Source organism: Simochromis diagramma, unplaced genomic scaffold (assembly GCF_900408965.1).
Source record: "Simochromis diagramma unplaced genomic scaffold, fSimDia1.1 OVJJ01000371.1, whole genome shotgun sequence".
NCBI lineage: Eukaryota > Metazoa > Chordata > Actinopteri > Cichliformes > Cichlidae > Simochromis > Simochromis diagramma.
In genome coordinates this window covers 40,334-58,852 of record NW_024386920.1, presented here as the reverse complement: position 1 = coordinate 58,852, position 18,519 = coordinate 40,334, and the positions used below count along the sequence as shown (strand labels likewise).

Below are 18,519 nucleotides of genomic sequence, written 5' to 3'. Positions count from 1 at the left end.
CTGGTCAGCATCTCAGTAACGCCTCGTTCACACAACTTTTATTGAAGAGGTGATGAAATGTTGTGGGATTCTGTTACATGGTGTGGTTTGGCACCATCACAGGAGCCGAAGTTAAAGCTTGTTAATGGTGCTATGTGTTGCATACAGTACAGCACGTTAAAAAAAACTATTTTATCGTTATTAAGTGAAGACCTGAAAGTCATGTCGGCAGACTGTTTACAGCAGACTCTTCTTCTCGGTTCATGCTGTAAAACAGACTTGCACATTTCCCCTCAATCTGACTTTAGCTTGTAAAAGAGAGCGTGCCACCTTTATGTGCTTTTTATAAATTAGTGATAAAAGTGCAAAACACGGCACCATTAGCAGCTGAGACTGTATCAATCTCCAGCTCTGTTTAAGGATCGGCGTCTTCAAAATAACAGAAGATAGCTGTGGGAGGCAAATCGTGAAAACATTATTTAAGAAGTGTTGTGTTAGTATGTAAATAATTGTTATTTGTAAGTTGCTTTTAATACTGACTACTCTACATGTGTTTCAAAAACCATCCCCTGGCTTTACTGGGAGCCACTGACCTGAACTCATTTCTTGGTGCCAAAGACGAGTGAAAAACCAACTACACAGCTCTTGATTTCAGAGAACTTTAAACACAGATGTGGTTGTGTGCCTTGTTTGGTTATTCAGCCTTGAAATATGTGACTCAGACACTGAAATATTATTCTGTCAATTTTTTTTTTTCCTCCCCTAAAGCCACATTTTCATATCGGCAACCTCATGATGGTTTTGGAGGCTCTGCAGTTGCCATAGAAACAGACATCCAGCTGTGATAGTGTTGGAGCTGTGCTCTGATTTCATTTATCTCGCCGCCTTAAAATAAAACAAGGTTTTGATATTTCTGGGTCCGTTTTTAGGTGACGATATTCAGACAGACACGAGTGAAATTTCAGTGTAAACAAAGGTTTAATGACATCTTAAGTTAGACATTTTAAATATTGTCTTGTTTTCTTGGCATAAGTTGATGTGAGGTCCAAAGTCAGCCAACATTTATGATTTAATATTAACAGAATACAAGGCAGATGTTGAACATGACGTTCACATAACTTACAATCCAAACAAAAGTACATTAACCTAAACGGATATTTCATTCTGTAAAAAGTATCCTAACATTTCAGTCAGCGGAAGCTTTCACGCTCGATCCATGAACAGTTGGCACATTCATATTCTAGCAAGTCTCAACATCGATTAGAGACGTCACTGCTCAGGTATACATTCACATGAGTGTAAAAAGGTCACTGATGTGTCTTCCATTGCTGTGGGGGTTGGAAGAAAAGTGGTTCCAAGACAGGAGTAGGTGCCAGCTTTGTCTGCAGTGTGAAATTGCTGGGACACAGTGTGTTAACCACTGTTAAGTATCCAAGTTTCTGCTACGTTACAGTTCTCAAATCTGCTGAAATAATGGCTGCTACTTAAAAGGCATCGAGGCAGATCTAGCGTCACACCGACGCCTTGTCAGCGTCACGCTCTCTGCTTTTATATGCAGTGGGAAAAAAATTGCTTTTTATACAGGAGCTGAAAAATCCAATTCCCTGGCACTACCTCACTGACAGATGTTCATGATCTCAGTAACACTGCATTTGAGACATTCTGAAGAAACAAATGATTACATGATCTTTGTAAGTGGTTTTTGTTATTTTGTTAGCTGACCAAACCAGTGTCCCTTCATTATGATTATGACCTTAATGCATATGATTTTACCAGCTGTAAAACCTAAAATATAAATACGCCTAAAATCTCATTTTGAAATTTTTGCACCTTCAGCAGTGAAATATTTCCCAATCAAAATGACGTCATCTCATTTCATGTGACTGTTTGGTTCAACAGGACAACAATATTCATGAGGCGTGCTGCATAATAACAAAACACTCATTTCATTCTTTTGACTAAGCTGTGCCATCAGATTTATGTGCGTTAGTCTATACAGTCTTACTTGTGCGTTTGTGAAAATACAGACAGTTAAAACATTTCAGTATAAAGGGGAAGAGTAGGAGGGGCAGAAGGAAGCTGGGAGATCCTCGAGGGTGGAGGCTGCTGGAGTGCTTACCCGCAGAGGGTGAGCCGTTGAGTGAGCAGCACAGCTCTGCTACTTGGTATCTGTAATTTGGTGGTGATTAGGGGGGGGAATCATCTTCCACCAGGACTTCCTAAGAGGAACCTACAGGGACAATTAGAGAAATAGCCATAAACACATGCTTTCCTAAATGCTATGGCACCTGTTTACATGCTAGCAAGATTCACAGGACTAGAAAAAGAGTTAGAGTAACATCAGTATAATCACAAGCTGACATGTCTTCTAGATAAATCACTTGTTTTTGGATTTTTTAGAGGAGTCCATCTTTAATAGGAAAAGGTAGTTCTTACCACTGTGCTCTGGCCTGAACCGCCTCCCTCCTCACCAGCCTCTTCTTGTCATCCAGAGGTTTGGCGAGCGCTCGAAGTACTCGGGCCCGAAATGGCAACACCTTAAATCACACACAGACAGGAGGAAAAAAAATCGGTAAAGCAATTAATATGTTAACATTACACTTTTTATAGAAGTTTCCTGTTGAAAAAAAATGTTGGGAAAAGTGACGATTAGAATCACGGACTCTTCTTCTAAGGCCTTAAAGGGGCAGTTCACCACGAAATCCTGTTATGCTCATGAGTGGGTGACAGGATCTAAATATTAATGGTGCTCATCTCGGCTGAGCTGTAATGTTTCTCATTGGTTTAAGTACACAGTAGACAGAAAACAGGTCCCACATGGAGCTGCTCACAAAAAACTCATGATTTCTAGAGAGAAACATCACTGCTGAGCTTCTCAAATACATTTAACGGTACTTTTGGCAACCAAGCACAAATGCCATTGATAAACAGCACTATGTCCAGGAGGGAAAATACAGAAATTTGACTTATGAGGATCAATAGTGTCACACGATGACAAATTGGTAGCTTGTAATTCTCCGACTCAAACATTGTGGTGAAATCCAACAATCATAAAGACTCCTTTAGTAATTAGCTTCAATATAACTGACTGCATTTAGTCAGATTGGTCAATTCAGTCTGATTGCTAAATGTTTCCATGTTCAGGAACCGTAGTTTATGTTTGTGAGTCCTTATTCAGCTTTTGTAAAACAAAAACACATTTCAATAAACTGGTTGAATTTAAAGTTTTTCAAACAGTTAAAGATAAAACACACAAATTAGGAATTAAAAAAAAATCTTATGAAGGTTGAAACCAAAGTATTCAAAGATGGTACGTTTTACCTCATGTACAGGGAAGTAGGAAAGAGCGCTGATGCAGGACAGCGAAGCAATCCGTACACTCTGCAGTGTAAAGGAAAAAACACGGTCATCATTTAATGAACTTATACAGTCCAATAATGAAGGTAGGCTTTTGTAGAGCACTTACAGCATTAAATGCTAAAACAAAACAACAGTTTATAATCTTGAGGAGACTAAATAGTTACTGAAATGACAGTGGTGATCTAACTAACCATAGCTGGACTGCAGAGGAGGGCCAGCAGCCTGTTGACCAAAGCTTCCAGCTGCTGTATGAGAACTTGTGGTGGGTTGACGAGGACGGGCTCCAGACAGGACAGAGTTGTCAGATGAATGTCCTGATCAGGACACGACAAGGCCTCCAGCAGCAGAGAAAGAAGCTGCACAGGAACAGGACTTTGATGATTACAGGCACCTACCAGCTCGAGTCATTTCTTACGAGCATCAGAGCTGCTCTGTGTTACTCACCGCTGGAAGTTCAGTGACTTGAACCTGCTTGGGCAGCTTATTGACGATGTTAGATAAAGCTTTCAGGTAGTTGGGCTTCTTCTCTGGTGGAAACAAACAATACACAAATAAACCAAAAACATTACATTCTGAATCTTGTATATACACTGATCAAACAGGGTTTAAAGCATGGAAATCTTTGTCTTCATCAGTTTTTGGTGACAAATTCCAGCAACGATCAATTAACTTTTCAATATATACAGTGGTGTAAAAAAAGTATTTTTTGATGTTTGTGACACTTAAATGTTTCAGATAATCAAATATAACACAAGTAAACACAAAATGCAGTTTTTAAGTGAAGAAAAATATCAAAACCTTATTGGCCCTGTTAGAAAAATTGATTGAGCCCCTAACCTAATAACTGGTTGGGCAAACCTTAGGGGCAACAACTGTAATTAAGCATTTGCGATAACTGCCACTGTGGAGGATTTTTGACTCACTCATTTGCAGAATAGTTGTAACTGCTGTGAATTGCCCTTTGTTTTCCATGAGGCATCCGGAGGTGGACTTTCTGGTGTGTTTTGGATCATTTACCTGCTGCAGAACAGACAGACACCTTCCCAAAAAGTTCCACTTTTGTTTCATCAGTCCAAAGAACGTTTTTTTTTTCCAGAAGTCCTGGGAATCATCAAGATGTTTAATGGCGAATGTGTGACTGGCCTTTATCCTCCTTTTGGTCAGCAGTGCTTTTCTCCTTGATCCCCCCCCCGAGACCATTTTTTTCTTAGTTTCTTTCTTAATGTTGAATCATGAAGTCTTGACTTTAACTGAGACAAGTGAGGCCTGCAGTTCTTCAGTGTTGTTTTTGACCTCTTGGATGTGTCGTCGCTGCGCTATTGGGGTAATTTTGGTCAGCTGCTTACTCCTGGGAAGGTTCACCACTGTTCCAAGTTTTCTTTATTTGTGTATGATGGCTCTTACTGTGGTTCAATCGAGTCCCCAAGCCTTAGAACCCCTGCCAGACTGATAGATGTCAGGGATTTTGTATCTCAGGTGTTTCTTCAGATGGTGGCACGATGTGTTGCTTTTTGAGATCTTTCAGCCTGCTTCACTTTGTCAAACAGCTTCTAATAAAGTGATTTCTTGATTCAACAGGTCTGCCAGTAATCAGGCCTGAGTGTGTTTAGTAAAACTGAACTCATCTTTCCACAAAATGTGGTTAACCACAGTTAATTCATAGTTTAACAGGAGGGGCAATTACTTTTTCGGACAGGACCAGGAGAGTTTGGACGTTTCTCTCTTAATCAATGAAATCATCATCTAAAAACTGCACTTTGTATTTACTCTGGATATCTTTGTCTGATATTAACATTTGTCTGATGATCTGAAAAATGTAAGCGTGACAAAAATGCAAAACACTAGAAAAAAATCAGGAACACTTTTTATTTTTTTTACACCACTGTAATATAAATGTCTGGACTAAACAGCTCACACGTGTAGTTTTATATGTTTCTGCTAATGGTGAAACATTTTTTACACATTTATTTTCAGTAATCTTGTACATCTGAGCACTGCTACTGCACTCTAATTAGTAGGTCTAGTGAATAACACTCCTAAACCTGAACATCATGTATTGGCTAAGACTTTTACTATTTTCCCTTTAAGTCTCCCCCATCCAAAGAAACTATTGGTGCAATATTTGCAGTACTCAAGAATAAAAAGCTGTTTCTTTTTTTGCTTCTAAACATTAACGGCAGTGATGGGAATAACGGCGTTACAAGTAACGGCGTTACTAACTAATCTAACTAATTACTATTTCTATCATTACAACGCCGTTACCGTTACTAACAAGAAAATGCGGTCGCGTTACCATTTTTCAACAAACAGACGGCTGAAGCTGTGTTCAGCTTACCGCACTTTATATCAGTTGCACGGAAGTAGCTGTAAGTAATCTGGGCGCTACAGCTTTAAGCAGCTGCGCGCGCTCCCGCGGACGGCAATCACTTTCTGGCAGACGATCACTTTTTGGCAAAACACCTGTAGCTAGGGGGGTAAAACAATCGTATGAGTGCCGCTGTTTGACTGAGATTGGCTTACCATGACTACTTTAAGAAAGCAACAATGTGATCTATACCAGTTTTTAAATTGTGTTGATAGGCCACGTAAAACCAGAGTCATGATAAACAATATATACGCGGCGTTTTTTCCTGAGTAGTTTCGTCACGTTTACTCTCTAAGGACAGCGCTAGCAAGCACTCTCTGCTTATGACAAAACTTGTGCATATGATTTTAAAATTGACGATTTATATTTGCATTTAAAGTTATGAAATATGATTAAATAAACATGTTTGTGGTTGCTACAGTAAAAAAATAGAACTTTTTCTACTCTGATTTTATGTTTTTGCCTGATTTTAGATCAATTGTGTTAATACAGTATGTCAAAATGAAAACATAACTGTAAATTCAGACACGTGAGGTTGTGCTGAAAAGGATGATACCAAACAAGGCAAAGTAAATTGTAAATTGTTTGTGTAGGTTCGACTGTCCTGGTGCCTCTACCTTGGGGTGCAGCGTTGAACCCTTGCACCAGCTTGGCTTTGTTCTCGCTGAAGAAGCGCTGGCGGTACATGATGCGTACATCAGCGTGGCAAGCTCTGTTCAGGACGTCGGTGGAGTCACTCATGAGTAGAGAGAAGCCGTCTGCCGCCGCCATCGGACCTAAACCGGCATCGTCGAGCAGAGAGAAGAGCTGCGAGGTACACAGAAAAGAGAGTAACACCAAATGTGTTTTCCACTAAAAACACAGTAAGAGTGAAAGCTCCACTGTGTGCTGCTCAGTTTTGTACCTTGTCGGTCAGTGTTGTGAACAGAGGGTGGTATCGCAGAAGCAGAGCCTTGGAAACCTGCGGACAAGCACAACCTTACTATCATTCTGAAAAGGATTTGTAAGGCGAGTAGTGAAACAAGTAATAGCTCTTAATGTGCTGATGATTAGGAGTGAGCAGTACAGACACAGTCACTCTTACCCAGATCATAAGTGTAAATGCCTGAGTGTGAACAGAGGAGGAAGGTGAGTCCAGCTCGCTGCACACTCTCTTCACCGTCCTCTGAATTAGGCTGTCGAGGGAATCTCCTGAAGAAGAAACAGAAAATGTTTTAATAAATGATCTAAAGCTTTTAGATTTAATAAAAGCCGAGCTGTGACAGGACACAAACTGACCCTGTGGTTTCTTGTTGACCAGGCCAGCAAAGCACTTTGCAGCTGACGTGTATGACAGCGGGTGGCTGCAAGTGCAGCTCATCTCCTCCAGTGCCGACAGCAGTTTGTCAATCTGGGGCACCTCCACCTGCAGACGATACTTAACACTGTCAAAACAAACTTCAACATACATTTCCTAAAAGTTTTTATTTATTTATTTAAATTTAACGGAAATCTGAATTAGTTGTTTAACATGAGACTCACGCTGCGAGGTAGAGAACACACACTGCCCATAAGCAGACAAACCAGCCGAGACAGGCTCCAGGAATCCCCCTCCTGCTTCTGAGAAAAGTAATCACACTTGTTACCCGAGACGTGACCTGATGGAGTGGTTCCAGTTTAAAGCTTGCTTCTACTCATAATGGAATGTGAATGTTGGCATTAATGTGCTTTCAGTACTTTTGTCAACTGCTCTTTTTCGCAAGCCAAATAATGGCAAAACACACATTTAAGAGATAAACAAATAAAAATAAATAAATAAAAACTAAACAAATGACTTTTCACTTGAGCTTTCCTGAAATAAAAACATTGTAAAAATGTTAATTGCCCATAGGTGTGAATGTGAGTGTGAATGGTTGTTTGTCTCTATGTGTTAACCCTGCGACCTGTCCAGGGTCCCTGCCTCTAATGCTGGGCATACACTGTGCGGTTTTTGGCCCATTTTGAGCAGTTTTCAGTCGTGCGACCGTTTTGGGGGTCGGCCGAGTTTCGCCTTAATCGTGTGTCGTGCATCGTGTTGTAAACATGGGGTAACGAGAAGCGATTAACACCTCACAACCAGCTCCCGATCATCAAGCGCTTGGTCGTAAGAAAATCAAACGTGTTTGAAATCCTGTCGGCCTTCGTGAGGGTGTCACCGCAGCCTCTCACACTGCGCACGCACAAACACAGAAATGAAAATGAAAAGGTGGAGCAGCACGGCAGCGCGGCATGTGATCTGGACACAAGCGATGAAAGCACACCTTGTAGAACTTTGAAAAGGCTCGGATGAGCTTGCCAATGTGGCCTCACAAAGTTATCACGACCGCTCTGACCGTGAAAATAGTTGGATCTAGACTGCTGCTCAATCACAGCTGCCTGATCAATGTTTTTCATGAGCAATTTAGCAAAGTTGATGGTGGTGTGTGCGTGTCTGTGTGAGTGAAAGACAGAGAGGGAGAGCGAGAGACAGATTTTATGTTATAACCTTCATGTTATGGAGGCACAGTGTGAGCACTCAGGTCGCATCAGAGCATCGGGCGGTATAGTGTGAGACCCTGCATCGTGACCTACGAACTTCTAACCTCTGCGAGTCAATCGTACAGTTTGAGCAGGAGCTGAATAACGCGACTGAAAAAAAAAATTGCACAGTGTCTGCCCAGCTTAAGACAGCTGATATAGGCTCCGCCCCCCACTGAAGAGAATGGATGAATGGTTATGTACATTTATGACCCTATATGTAGTTCTGACATTGTTTATTTTGGAAAGCTTAAAATCAGAAAAAGCCATCCAGAACACAACACTGCCTTGACATTTGTGTTGACTGCATCAGTTTGTATACTGTCTGATTCTTTATAAACTAATTATACAGTCACTAATATTTAATACATAAAATAAATGAGCACAGACAAAAACAGACCTTGAGAAGCTGCATGTGTGAAGGGAACGAGTTATCAGGCAAAAAAGAGACATCGCCATCCAGGAAGAGAGACACAGCTCTCGACGCCGTCTGCCCCGCCAGGCTGAAAGGAAGCCACACACACCTCATCAAAAAGTACGCTCTGCATTGTGCAAACAAATCAAAGGCATTCGCAAAGAAGAAAAAAAGAGAGACTGTGAAACAGACAGGAAATAGTATATTTAGATCAGCAGGTGTGACACAAAGGAGGAAATACAGCAAGTACAAGCTACTTTTAGTGCAACTTTGTTTTGTTTATCTCTGCATTTAGAGACACTAGGTGTGATAAGAATAACAACATTTACTATGTGTAAATGTGTCAAAAGACAAAATAAAATCAGGCCAAGAGGTGAACAAGATTACTGACGTGGGCTGCAGTCTGGAGCAGGAAGTGCTGATGACAGGAACCATGGCAGACAAGACCACCTCCTCTACCAGAGGACTAGGAGTTCCAGATGATCCCTCACCTGAAGAGCAATTGTTTTTTAAAGTTGGGGGACTAAATGTTTTTGCCATGAACACGTTTTACAAATGAAAGCTCAATTCAGCTGTTAGAAAAAATATAACTGTAGCTTCAGGTCTCAATGGATGGAAGTCTGTTAATTCATAAGTTATACTGAGAAGATTCAAATTAAAACTATTTTGATGACGTAAGATGAAGCTGGTCAATCCTTTCACTGATCCCTTCTCACCCTGCAGTGCTGCCTGGAGCGCCAGAGACAACAGGTGTGGGATGATGATGTTGTGGAAGCAGCGTCCCGCTTCCTCGGTGTCCTGGACCTGCTCTGCTATTCTCTGAAGGCTGCGGCACGTCAGCACCACCTCATCCACTGAAAAACTAACATCACCTGAAATGAACAAGATGTCACAGAGGTGTTAACCTTAGAGTATTTCATAGGACAACAACACGCTTTGGTAAAGCTTTTTGAATTTGGAGACTAACTCCAGTGAAGTGATGTGTGATTGTAAATTTGCACCATGACCCACCGATCAGTTATAAACATACTATATATAAATATAAGTACTTGAAGCTAAAAAAAAAAAAAAGCATCTTTTTTGCCAGATTACCTGTGTGTGCTGAACGAAGGACCTCCAGGAGGACAGGTGTGCTCTCCTGGACAACACTGGGTTGGATGGACACTGCAGCCAGAGCTGACAAACACCGCTGACGCACTGCATGATGGGAATGTAGTTCAGAAGCCTCCCCTTGGTCTTGATTCATGGGCTCTGAACAGACAGGAGGGCCAGGTCACATAAACACTACTTGTATGTGTTCCTGTGCCTAAAATACATGATATTTTCAGCAGCTTACCAGTATACATCTCGTTCTTTAGTCTTGGAATCAGTTTGGAGATGACGAGTGCCGGGTGCAGCTGCGCTAAGGCTCCAGCACACTCCACCACAGCAAGACTGGAGGCAGAAACAAGACAAACACAAGAGAGGTGTCAGGATGAACGGGATTCAAATAGATAACAGAGAGCATCAAAGAGAAACGAAAGCTCACCTGACTGTGTCATCCTCTTCAATCAGCAGCAGTCTGGTCAGATGATCAAGAGCTAGCTCAATATCAGATTCTAACAGAAGACCTGAACAAGGGGAAAATATTTACAACATTCGTGAAAAACGTCTGACTCTGTTATAACGCTTTTAAGCAATTATATATTTTTTAATTTAAGTACCTGCTTGTTGTGCCAGTGATGTGAGCACAGAGGTGGCAGTGATCTGCAGGCTGGAGTTGTTCTCAGAGAGAGCCGAAAACACGATGCCGCACAGAGCTTCTCGGAAGGCTAAAAACACACTCTCATCTGAAGTAAAGAGACGAAACGCAGATACGAGAAACAGAGGAGGTCAAAGCTGTAGTTCCCTTGGTCACAGTCAAGCAGCAAGTAAACAGTTATCTTTTTTTTTTTTAACCACACTATAACTGTTTGAAGTTTGTGACAATTACAGTGTAAACACACAGAAACAGACAATGATTAAAGGTCAACAGCCGTAACCAAGTAAAGTTTTTCTTTGGTCACTGGACTGAATGTTTTAGCTTGACTCAGTTCAAACAAAAGACAAACAAAACTGTTTGATATATATCAGCAAAGTCACAGTCAAGAAGATTCAAATATTTACAGGATCGAGGACGTGCATATCTGAAATGTAGAGTAACAAATGAAGAGCTATAATTTCAAGATTTTATGGCCGATGTTGAAGTTTAATGAGATGCAGCAGTGACTAGAAGAGGGAAAAACAGCAGTGAACACAGCACTCACCATTGTCTGAAGACTGGCAGTTTTTTACTGAATGGATAAATCGCTGCACCACCTCCAGTAATGTCCTTCTATGGGAACACTGCACAGAGAGAGAAACAGATGTGATTATGGACTTAGTTGTGTTAAAAACAAAACAAAAACATAAAAATCCAGATGTTAATCAAAGAAAACAGGCTCTAGAGTTCTCATACAACACATTCTCTCTACTCTACCCATACTTAAATAGCCCAAACCTTAGCTCATATTAAACCAGTTAAACATGTGGACATCAGCTGTCTCTATTACCTGTGCTCTGTTGTTATATTGCTCAAGTAGCGATGGCATGACAGCAGCTGTAATGATGTGACTCGCACTAGTGGAGGCGCTGCAGGCGGCTTGGAGGAGCTTTGCGCTCGGCCATACAAGCTTTAAGTCTGGTTCACACAGGTGATGTTTGCAGTCTGAAAAAAAAGCACAACACAGTACAACACAAAACCCATTTGAATGTCTCAGAGACTCATTGTTTAAAACTACATTTAACAATAAATACTGATTTCTTCCAAAGAACCGCTGACAATTACAGTGTGTTTACGTTGGCTGTATAGACTGTAAATAAAAGATGGACCCAGTAACTGTGACATCACCCTCAGTTTTTTGGGCTCCTCATTATAAAGCCTCAACATTAGCAATTTTGGTCACTGCACTGTTGTTTTTTCTGGAGCTAAAAGTGTTTAGTATTTAGGCAAGAGGGGGTTGCTAAGTTATTAGCTAATGCTAAGTCTAAAAAGCTCACAAAGGCCTGGCAGAGAACCCCTGGCTACAGCTATCTGTGTAGACATCTGTCAGTCAGAGAGGCCACGACCGTAACTTTACAACAGTATCCAAATATATCTGCTGTATTTAAAAAGCAGCGGGTAGAACACTTTTTCTAACAGGCTGTAAAAATGCATTTTCATGGTGTCATGTTGGGAATTTTAACACTGAAGTCAGCCTCAGGGGGCCTTGAGAAGTACCAATTTTTCCATAGCAAGTGATTGTTGCCATAGGAGTTGGGATCTAGGCCTTTTGGACCCGGCCCTAAGACTCAAATATTGTGTTTTCAACCCACCTGTACAATCAATCTGTTAGACAGCAAACATGATATATTAGGTTATGAAAAAGTGTTTATGAGAAATTTGTGTTGTACAGTTATTTCATTTTTAACCTTAATTTATATTTTATTCCTTCCTAGTTAAATTTACCGTTTTTAAATTTTTCATATTTATTTCCTATCTTATTCATAGCCTTTTCCTTTTTTTTTTTCTTTAGGTCACGAGCAGTTGTCTAAGCATTTCACTGCATATCGTACTGTGTATGACTGTGTACGTGACAAATAAAATTTGAATTTGATTTGAATTTGAAATTTGAAAGTTGTGGGTTAACTTTCAGATAACCACCGTGGTATACACAGTATATATATTTAAAAAAAAGTTTCCTGCCAACTTCCTCCCCAGTGTACTGTACTACATAGTGCCATATTCCTCCTCATCAGTATACAGAATTTCATTTCTATGTTTCTTTCTGGAACAAATGTACCTTTTTTCACATTTTCATGCATGCATAACAAAGCTGCATTTTACCTGTGAGAATGAAATCCAGGAATGTGCTGAGGGAGTCCTCAGAGTCAGAGCTGAGGACTGAGCGAGAGAGACAGGAAGTGAGTGCGGTAAGAGCAGCGAGGCCTGCAGACTCGATCCTCTCGCTGGAGGTTTGAAACACCTGCAACGACACAACAAGCACAACTTAACTTGACTCTGCTGTTGTTAGTTAAACAGCAGTGAGGTCTTCATTCGCTTAATGCTACAAAAGAAACCTAGTATTTGGTGTTTCAGAAAGCACTACTGGCCTTAAATGTGCCTAGGTTTTTTTTATGAGGGTGGAGTGGGTCAAAACGAGCTAAAAACAGAAATTAAAAATCACACCACACCGAAGAAAGACCAGCTACAAGATATTAAAATATGTCTTAACAGAGCCAAGGCACAAAATACACAAGTACTACTGCTATTTACATTTAAAAACTGATCTCAAACAGACCTCTCTGCGTACTGCTGTCCACAGTCCCTGCAGGAATTCAGCCACATGCTTGTGTTCATACTGTGACACACAAGCAGCCTGAAAATGTAAAAATAATCACAAGTTATCTACATGACTCTGCGCTGGACCACTTGTGACAAACGACTCTGCTGCTTAAGGGAATCGTGAGCCGTGCATCATTCACCTTTACTCATGCATACTCTGTGCAGCTGACAGTCAAATGTTTATATCTGAACTGTAAGCTCCTGTTTTAGCTGGAGGCACACAACATTTTTAGAGACGAGTTTCTCACCAGAGTCTGCAGCGAGTCCAGCTTTGCGCTCTGAACGTCTGAGTCCAGCTTCTCGATGAGGAGAGGTAACAGAAACTGTAAGATAGCAACAAATATTAGCGCAGAGGCCCTTCGTTTAGTTTGCTTAGGAGGAAAAGCTCCAAAACAGAAAAAGTAAACGACGTTTGAAAAAAAACATAAATAAAATAATACTTTCGCTCACCTCTGCAAAATTTGGAGTCCCAGTAAGGACGGCCCTCAGAGCCTGAACCAGTTCCTCCCTGGTGATGCCATGTGGGTCATTAGGAGGCTGAAGTGAGAAGAGATTTAAGAAGTCTATTAAAACATGCAGAACCCTACAAACATTCACAGATAATGGAAAGTACATCACACCCCCTCCCAGTTTCCTGTCCCTCTTCACTGCGCTATCAAATAATGAATATAAAGACTCCAATGTATATATGAAAGATGTGTTCTCTTTTGTTATACAAGCACCAAGGTGAGTGTCGATATTTCTGACAAACACAAATATATAAATGCAGAAAGACTCGTGCTATTGCAGACTTGCTCTCACAATATAGCCTCTGTTTGCATTTCATTTAATACCTGAAATAATGCAATAAAAATGTAATCTCAAAGACCACTGATCAGTCATTATCAACTGGCAACCAATCGTGAAGCAAAAATGCTGCCCAAAATTCACAGGGTTAAACTTTAGATCTCTGTCTTATATTGCTTTACAACACATGAACAATATTTATTACACATTGTTGTCACATGTATCCCAGTTTGGCCTAAAAGGAGTTCTAACATCAGTGTTAATTTCCTCAACCAATAATTCTAATGAGGTTGTTGATGCATTCGCTTTCATCAACACCCCCCCCCCCCACACACACACACAAAAAATGCACAAGGACAAAAACTACAGTTTAACGTATCAACATGTTCATTAACGAATAAATGTGTTGGGATATATTGTCTAAAGTGTTCAGAAACTAATGCTGATCCTGCACTGTTTCCTGTTTCCTCTTCAGTTTAGACTGATGAGGGATGCTGGCCTTGAATGCGTAATAATACACATGGTTAAATATGCCCGTTCTTATACTTTACATGATGTTTTACGTCACATACACAACAAGCTTTGCATCCATGTGCTGCTTTGCTCCAGAGAGACCTGTGATGCTCTGTGACATTGAGCTGCTTTTCGCGAGCAGTCGCTGCGTTATAACTTCCTACAGAGTCTGTCTGAGGTCACAGGAAGTCAGTGATGACATTTATGTCTGCTACACTCAGTTCTCGGTCCAAACCAGCTGAGTAAACAGGGACTTACTGGGGAGAAGTCGATTGGGAAATAGCAGGACGTCACTTCAAACAGTTCCTCTGTGAATTTACCTGAGACAGCAGATAGGAAATGAATGGGAGTTACAGTTTGATCACTGTGGCAGAAAAAAGGTGAGCTGCAGGTCAGAGACGCACAGAAATACAGAAGAGGTGACGGTGAGAAGAAATTATGGTGTTCTCACCGAGCTCGTAGCCTCTGTGAATAAGGTTTTTGGCAATCTGAAAGGCCAGCAAGAGGTTGCGAGGATCTCGCTCCCCGTCCATGGACTGCACAAAACCGAAGACAAAGTCGGCACCCAAACCCTTAAGTTCTGTGGGAAAAAAAAAAAAAAAAAAAAGAGTTTTGCAACACAACTGAGACAAACACTGGTTCACACAATGACTAACAATGGCTTGCGTGAGAGTGCCACGTTAAAGGAACTATACAACCAACCGTCTCTTCCTCAAAACTAGGAAAGCTGGTGAGGGTGTATCAGTGAAGCTTACAACCATCTCCAGGTGGGGATGATTATTATTTTGGCATGAAGAGCAAAAAAAACCCGCAAGATTAATTTTCTTATGTGAAGTTAAAATATTAAAATGGAAGAAACAAGTAACAGCAGCTAAAAAAAAAACATTGGTACTAAGGGGATTTGTCAGTTTTCTAATGATTGCATCTTCTTCTCAATCATTCACTTCCTCTTATTTAACCTACACACACACACACACACACACACACACACACACACACACACACACACACACACACACACACACACACACACCACACACACACACACACACACACACACACACACACACACACACACACACACACTCTGACTGCTCCTGAAGCAGCTGTATGACGTTTCATTCCCTAAGTCAGAGGGCAGATATCAAATCTCATATCAGAGCCAGAGATCCCAGCAAGATTCATTCATGTTTACTTTGATAAATCAGTCTTTGATGACTCGGTTTGAATCGTGATTAGAATGTTGTGATTAGTCATGTTGATTATCATCATATTGGAGATGAAGAAGAGTGTAATGATTTTTAAGACTCTGACAGTGTTCTTAATATAGTTTAAAACAGAGTCATTAAACCCCACAAATCACCTACAATCAGCCTTACTGGATCGGATTAATATCACCAGTTTGTAATTAAACTGTTTTATCCACAGTTGCTGTAACCTGCATGCTGTACCTGTCAGGTCGCAGCTGAATAACGAAGATTTACAACTCATTTAAAATCTATTTAGATCACAGCTGTTTTTTATATATAATAATGAAATGATTCTGTGTAAATGAGTAAACATCTCTGCTACTTATATATATAAAAATCATATTTTTCCCCTCTTCTGTTGTTAATACAAACAACGCAATCAAACATGATCCACAGAATTAAACAGGAGGGTCTTGCCCGTTGCCACGGTGAACATGGTCTGGAACCAAACAATCAGAGCTTACATTTAAAGTTTGTTAAATCTGCTTTCTGGAACAAAGCCCAGGTCACAGTACCATCCCTCCTGTAAGCGTTTCCATTTTAACAGCTGGTAGCTAAACACAACTATTCCACTGTCAGCCCTCCATTTTCATTTTTTACAATATGGCTGTTATCCTAAAATATTAGCCAAACAGAGGACAGCGTGTCAGCGCCTTCCATTACTGCTGTGAGATTGTCCGACTTTTAAAACTCATGCTCAATTCTTAAATCACCGGTTATTTCAACATGACCTGCTTCCTTCCACAGAGCTTTCTGTCTCTGTTAACTGAGGTTTTGTGAATCAAACCATAATCTCTTACCCGCCTCTCTGGTCTCCATGATGTTGATAAGCATGCTGTAAACACATGCTCTCTCTGACAGCATCAGAGACTGCAGGGGAAATAAATACATTTGTTATTAGTAGGAACGGTTTTAGATGAGTCAGTTTTACCAGCAAAAACAATAACAGAGAGGAAACAAGAACATCTAACAAGTGTGGCACGATGTTTCCGACAGTGTGCTACATTAGGTTTTAAATGCATTACTTTCGGAAAAATCAAACACCGCAAAACTAGGAAAAGTCACAAAATGTCCACTAACGTCAGAAAAAACAACTCAGACAGTGGAACTGTTGACATCATATGTGGAATGTAAAACGTGAATTGTTTGGTTAATCATAATAAATTCTTTGATTAATGGTGCAAACTCGTGCACTGCAAATTACTTAAATGTAATTTTTAACATTAGCATAACCCTCCAAGTACAGTGACCTAGATTAGTTATAGATGTTAGGTGAGTTATTTCTAAGCAACAACTTGATCTTGACAATAATTTTGGTTAAGTAAAATACACCATGCGGTCTTTGTAAAATCCACGTTCTCTTCAATTCCCATTTTAAAGAACACAAAGACAAAAAAGCTCACAACTAAGTATTAAAACTATGAAATTATGTAGGTAAAAATCAATCCAGCACTGTCATTATTCCTCACAATAACACTTTAAATGTACAACAATATGACAGTCTCACCTGTACGTGGATGTCCTGGAACACTGACCTCAACATGGACACAGCTGAGCCAGGAGGCAGGTTTGTACACTTTGTCTGAATTGGGGAATGTACATTAACAAAACAGTAAGAGGAAATCCACAAACTTGCTCACATCTGGAACTTCTCAAAAAAAGTCCCTCAGCCTGAAATAAACTTGCAGATTTGAGCAGAAACTAAATGTTATCAAAGAACGACTAACCAGCTCCTTTAGCCCCTTTAAGACGGGAGGTGTGACGACATAATGATCCTTCAGACGGTTTTCATAGAAGGCAATAAGCACTTCCACTGCGGAGAAGAACAGGAAGAAATGCTGAGTGCTGATCGCCCCTTGACATGAATAAGCGTCATCGTAAGACATATGGATATAAAATGTAGTTATTTGAGTGCATTTTTGATTTGTCACTTTGCAAGAAGCTGTGCAATGTCGGCACAGTATATGGAAGGAGAAAGGTGTACCTTCTCTCTCTGTAAGCTCTCTATAGCACTCCTGCAAAACCTCAGAGAGCAGAAGGACTCCTCGGGCTCGAGTGTGAGGCTGAGAACTGGTCAGACTGGACCTTTAACAGGAAAGGTAATGAAGATGGAAGTTGATATTAGATAGGAATATAATTGCAAACTCTGGCTGGTTCGGGCTGATATTTTCCCCTGATATGACGATGAACACAGCTTACCCCAGTGCTTCCACCAGCTGCAGAACTGTAAACTTCCCATCTTTGACACCTGAACAAAACAAAACAAACAAACAAACAAACAAACAAACAAACAAACAAACAAACAAACAAGTTTAGTGAAGTGAAGTGATGAGCTACAGCAATGCAAGTACACGCATGCTCTAACTCTAGTAGTTGTACCAGGTTATAATTCAAAGGTAAGGCCACAGGGTTCATTGACAGGCTACCTTACACAAACTCAGCAGCTAGCAAGCAGCATGTGCTTTAACCACTACGGACTAGCATCAAATTAAGAGTCCTTGTGAAGTGGCAATGTGTTCAAACTCGATGTATACATTCAGAGTGTGCATTTACATCGACAAAATGAGCAAATATATTTTCACGGCGAATGCTTACTCTTTATCTTGCGGTTATAACACTACACAGGATGTTGTGGCGCTAAGTTAGCTAGTTAACCATCACGTCTCGCTGCGCATCCTCGGAGAGCAGCTCTACAGCCTCTCCGGTGTTACTCTTATGAAAAATGCACCGTAAATGTCACCGGCAAACCGCGACGAAAGCCTTTTACCTTTTGCTGCATCTTTGGCCTTGCTGTCCTGCAGTCCAGACACAAATTCCTCCACCAGAGACAGCGCCAAGGTACTGTCCGCAGCCATCGTGTCCCTGTAACTACTTCACTGGCACTACGCATGCGCGAAAACTTTAGGTGAATCGCGAAAAGCGATTGGTTTTAGAT

The 18,519-nt window shown here is 40.7% G+C and overlaps 1 protein-coding gene across 2 annotated transcripts; it reads right to left on the bottom strand.

Moving 5' to 3' along the window:
• Positions 1 to 938: 938 nt before the first annotated feature.
• mms19 (MMS19 homolog, cytosolic iron-sulfur assembly component) lies at positions 939 to 18,482 on the bottom strand. Of its 2 annotated transcripts, XM_040036879.1 has the most exons (31): positions 18,352 to 18,482; positions 17,784 to 17,832; positions 17,569 to 17,669; positions 17,312 to 17,397; positions 17,092 to 17,166; positions 16,385 to 16,454; positions 14,786 to 14,914; positions 14,593 to 14,654; positions 13,486 to 13,572; positions 13,284 to 13,358; positions 12,992 to 13,069; positions 12,538 to 12,676; positions 11,225 to 11,379; positions 10,940 to 11,018; positions 10,358 to 10,483; positions 10,183 to 10,264; positions 9,991 to 10,088; positions 9,747 to 9,905; positions 9,371 to 9,526; positions 9,046 to 9,145; positions 8,640 to 8,742; positions 7,226 to 7,303; positions 6,983 to 7,109; positions 6,789 to 6,895; positions 6,609 to 6,665; positions 6,322 to 6,511; positions 3,784 to 3,866; positions 3,531 to 3,695; positions 3,301 to 3,360; positions 2,416 to 2,516; positions 939 to 2,209 (listed from the first exon to the last, which is right to left on the bottom strand). In XM_040036879.1, the coding sequence occupies exons 1-31, from the start codon at positions 18,437 to 18,439 to the stop codon at positions 2,179 to 2,181; spliced, it is 3,096 nt and encodes a 1,031-aa protein (XP_039892813.1). In that variant the 5' UTR covers positions 18,440 to 18,482; the 3' UTR covers positions 939 to 2,178. The 2 variants fall into 2 exon arrangements, with proteins under 2 accessions (XP_039892813.1, XP_039892812.1); XM_040036878.1 differs by having other exon boundaries at positions 17,312 to 17,669.
• Positions 18,483 to 18,519: the final 37 nt, after the last annotated feature.

What these genes read in the sequence shown, in the direction of transcription:
- mms19 (XM_040036878.1), bottom strand. Translation starts at nt 18,439, where the DNA reads ATGGCTGCGGACAGTACCTTGGCGCTGTCTCTGGTGGAGGAATTTGTG. An exon ending in GGCCAAAGATGCAGCAAAAG is followed by an intron (nt 17,833 to 18,351) that starts GTAAAAGGCTTT and finishes TGTTTTGTTCAG; the next exon opens with GTGTCAAAGATGGGAAGTTT. An exon ending in TAAAGGGGCTAAAGGAGCTG is followed by an intron (nt 17,167 to 17,311) that starts GTTAGTCGTTCT and finishes TCCCCAATTCAG; the next exon opens with ACAAAGTGTACAAACCTGCC.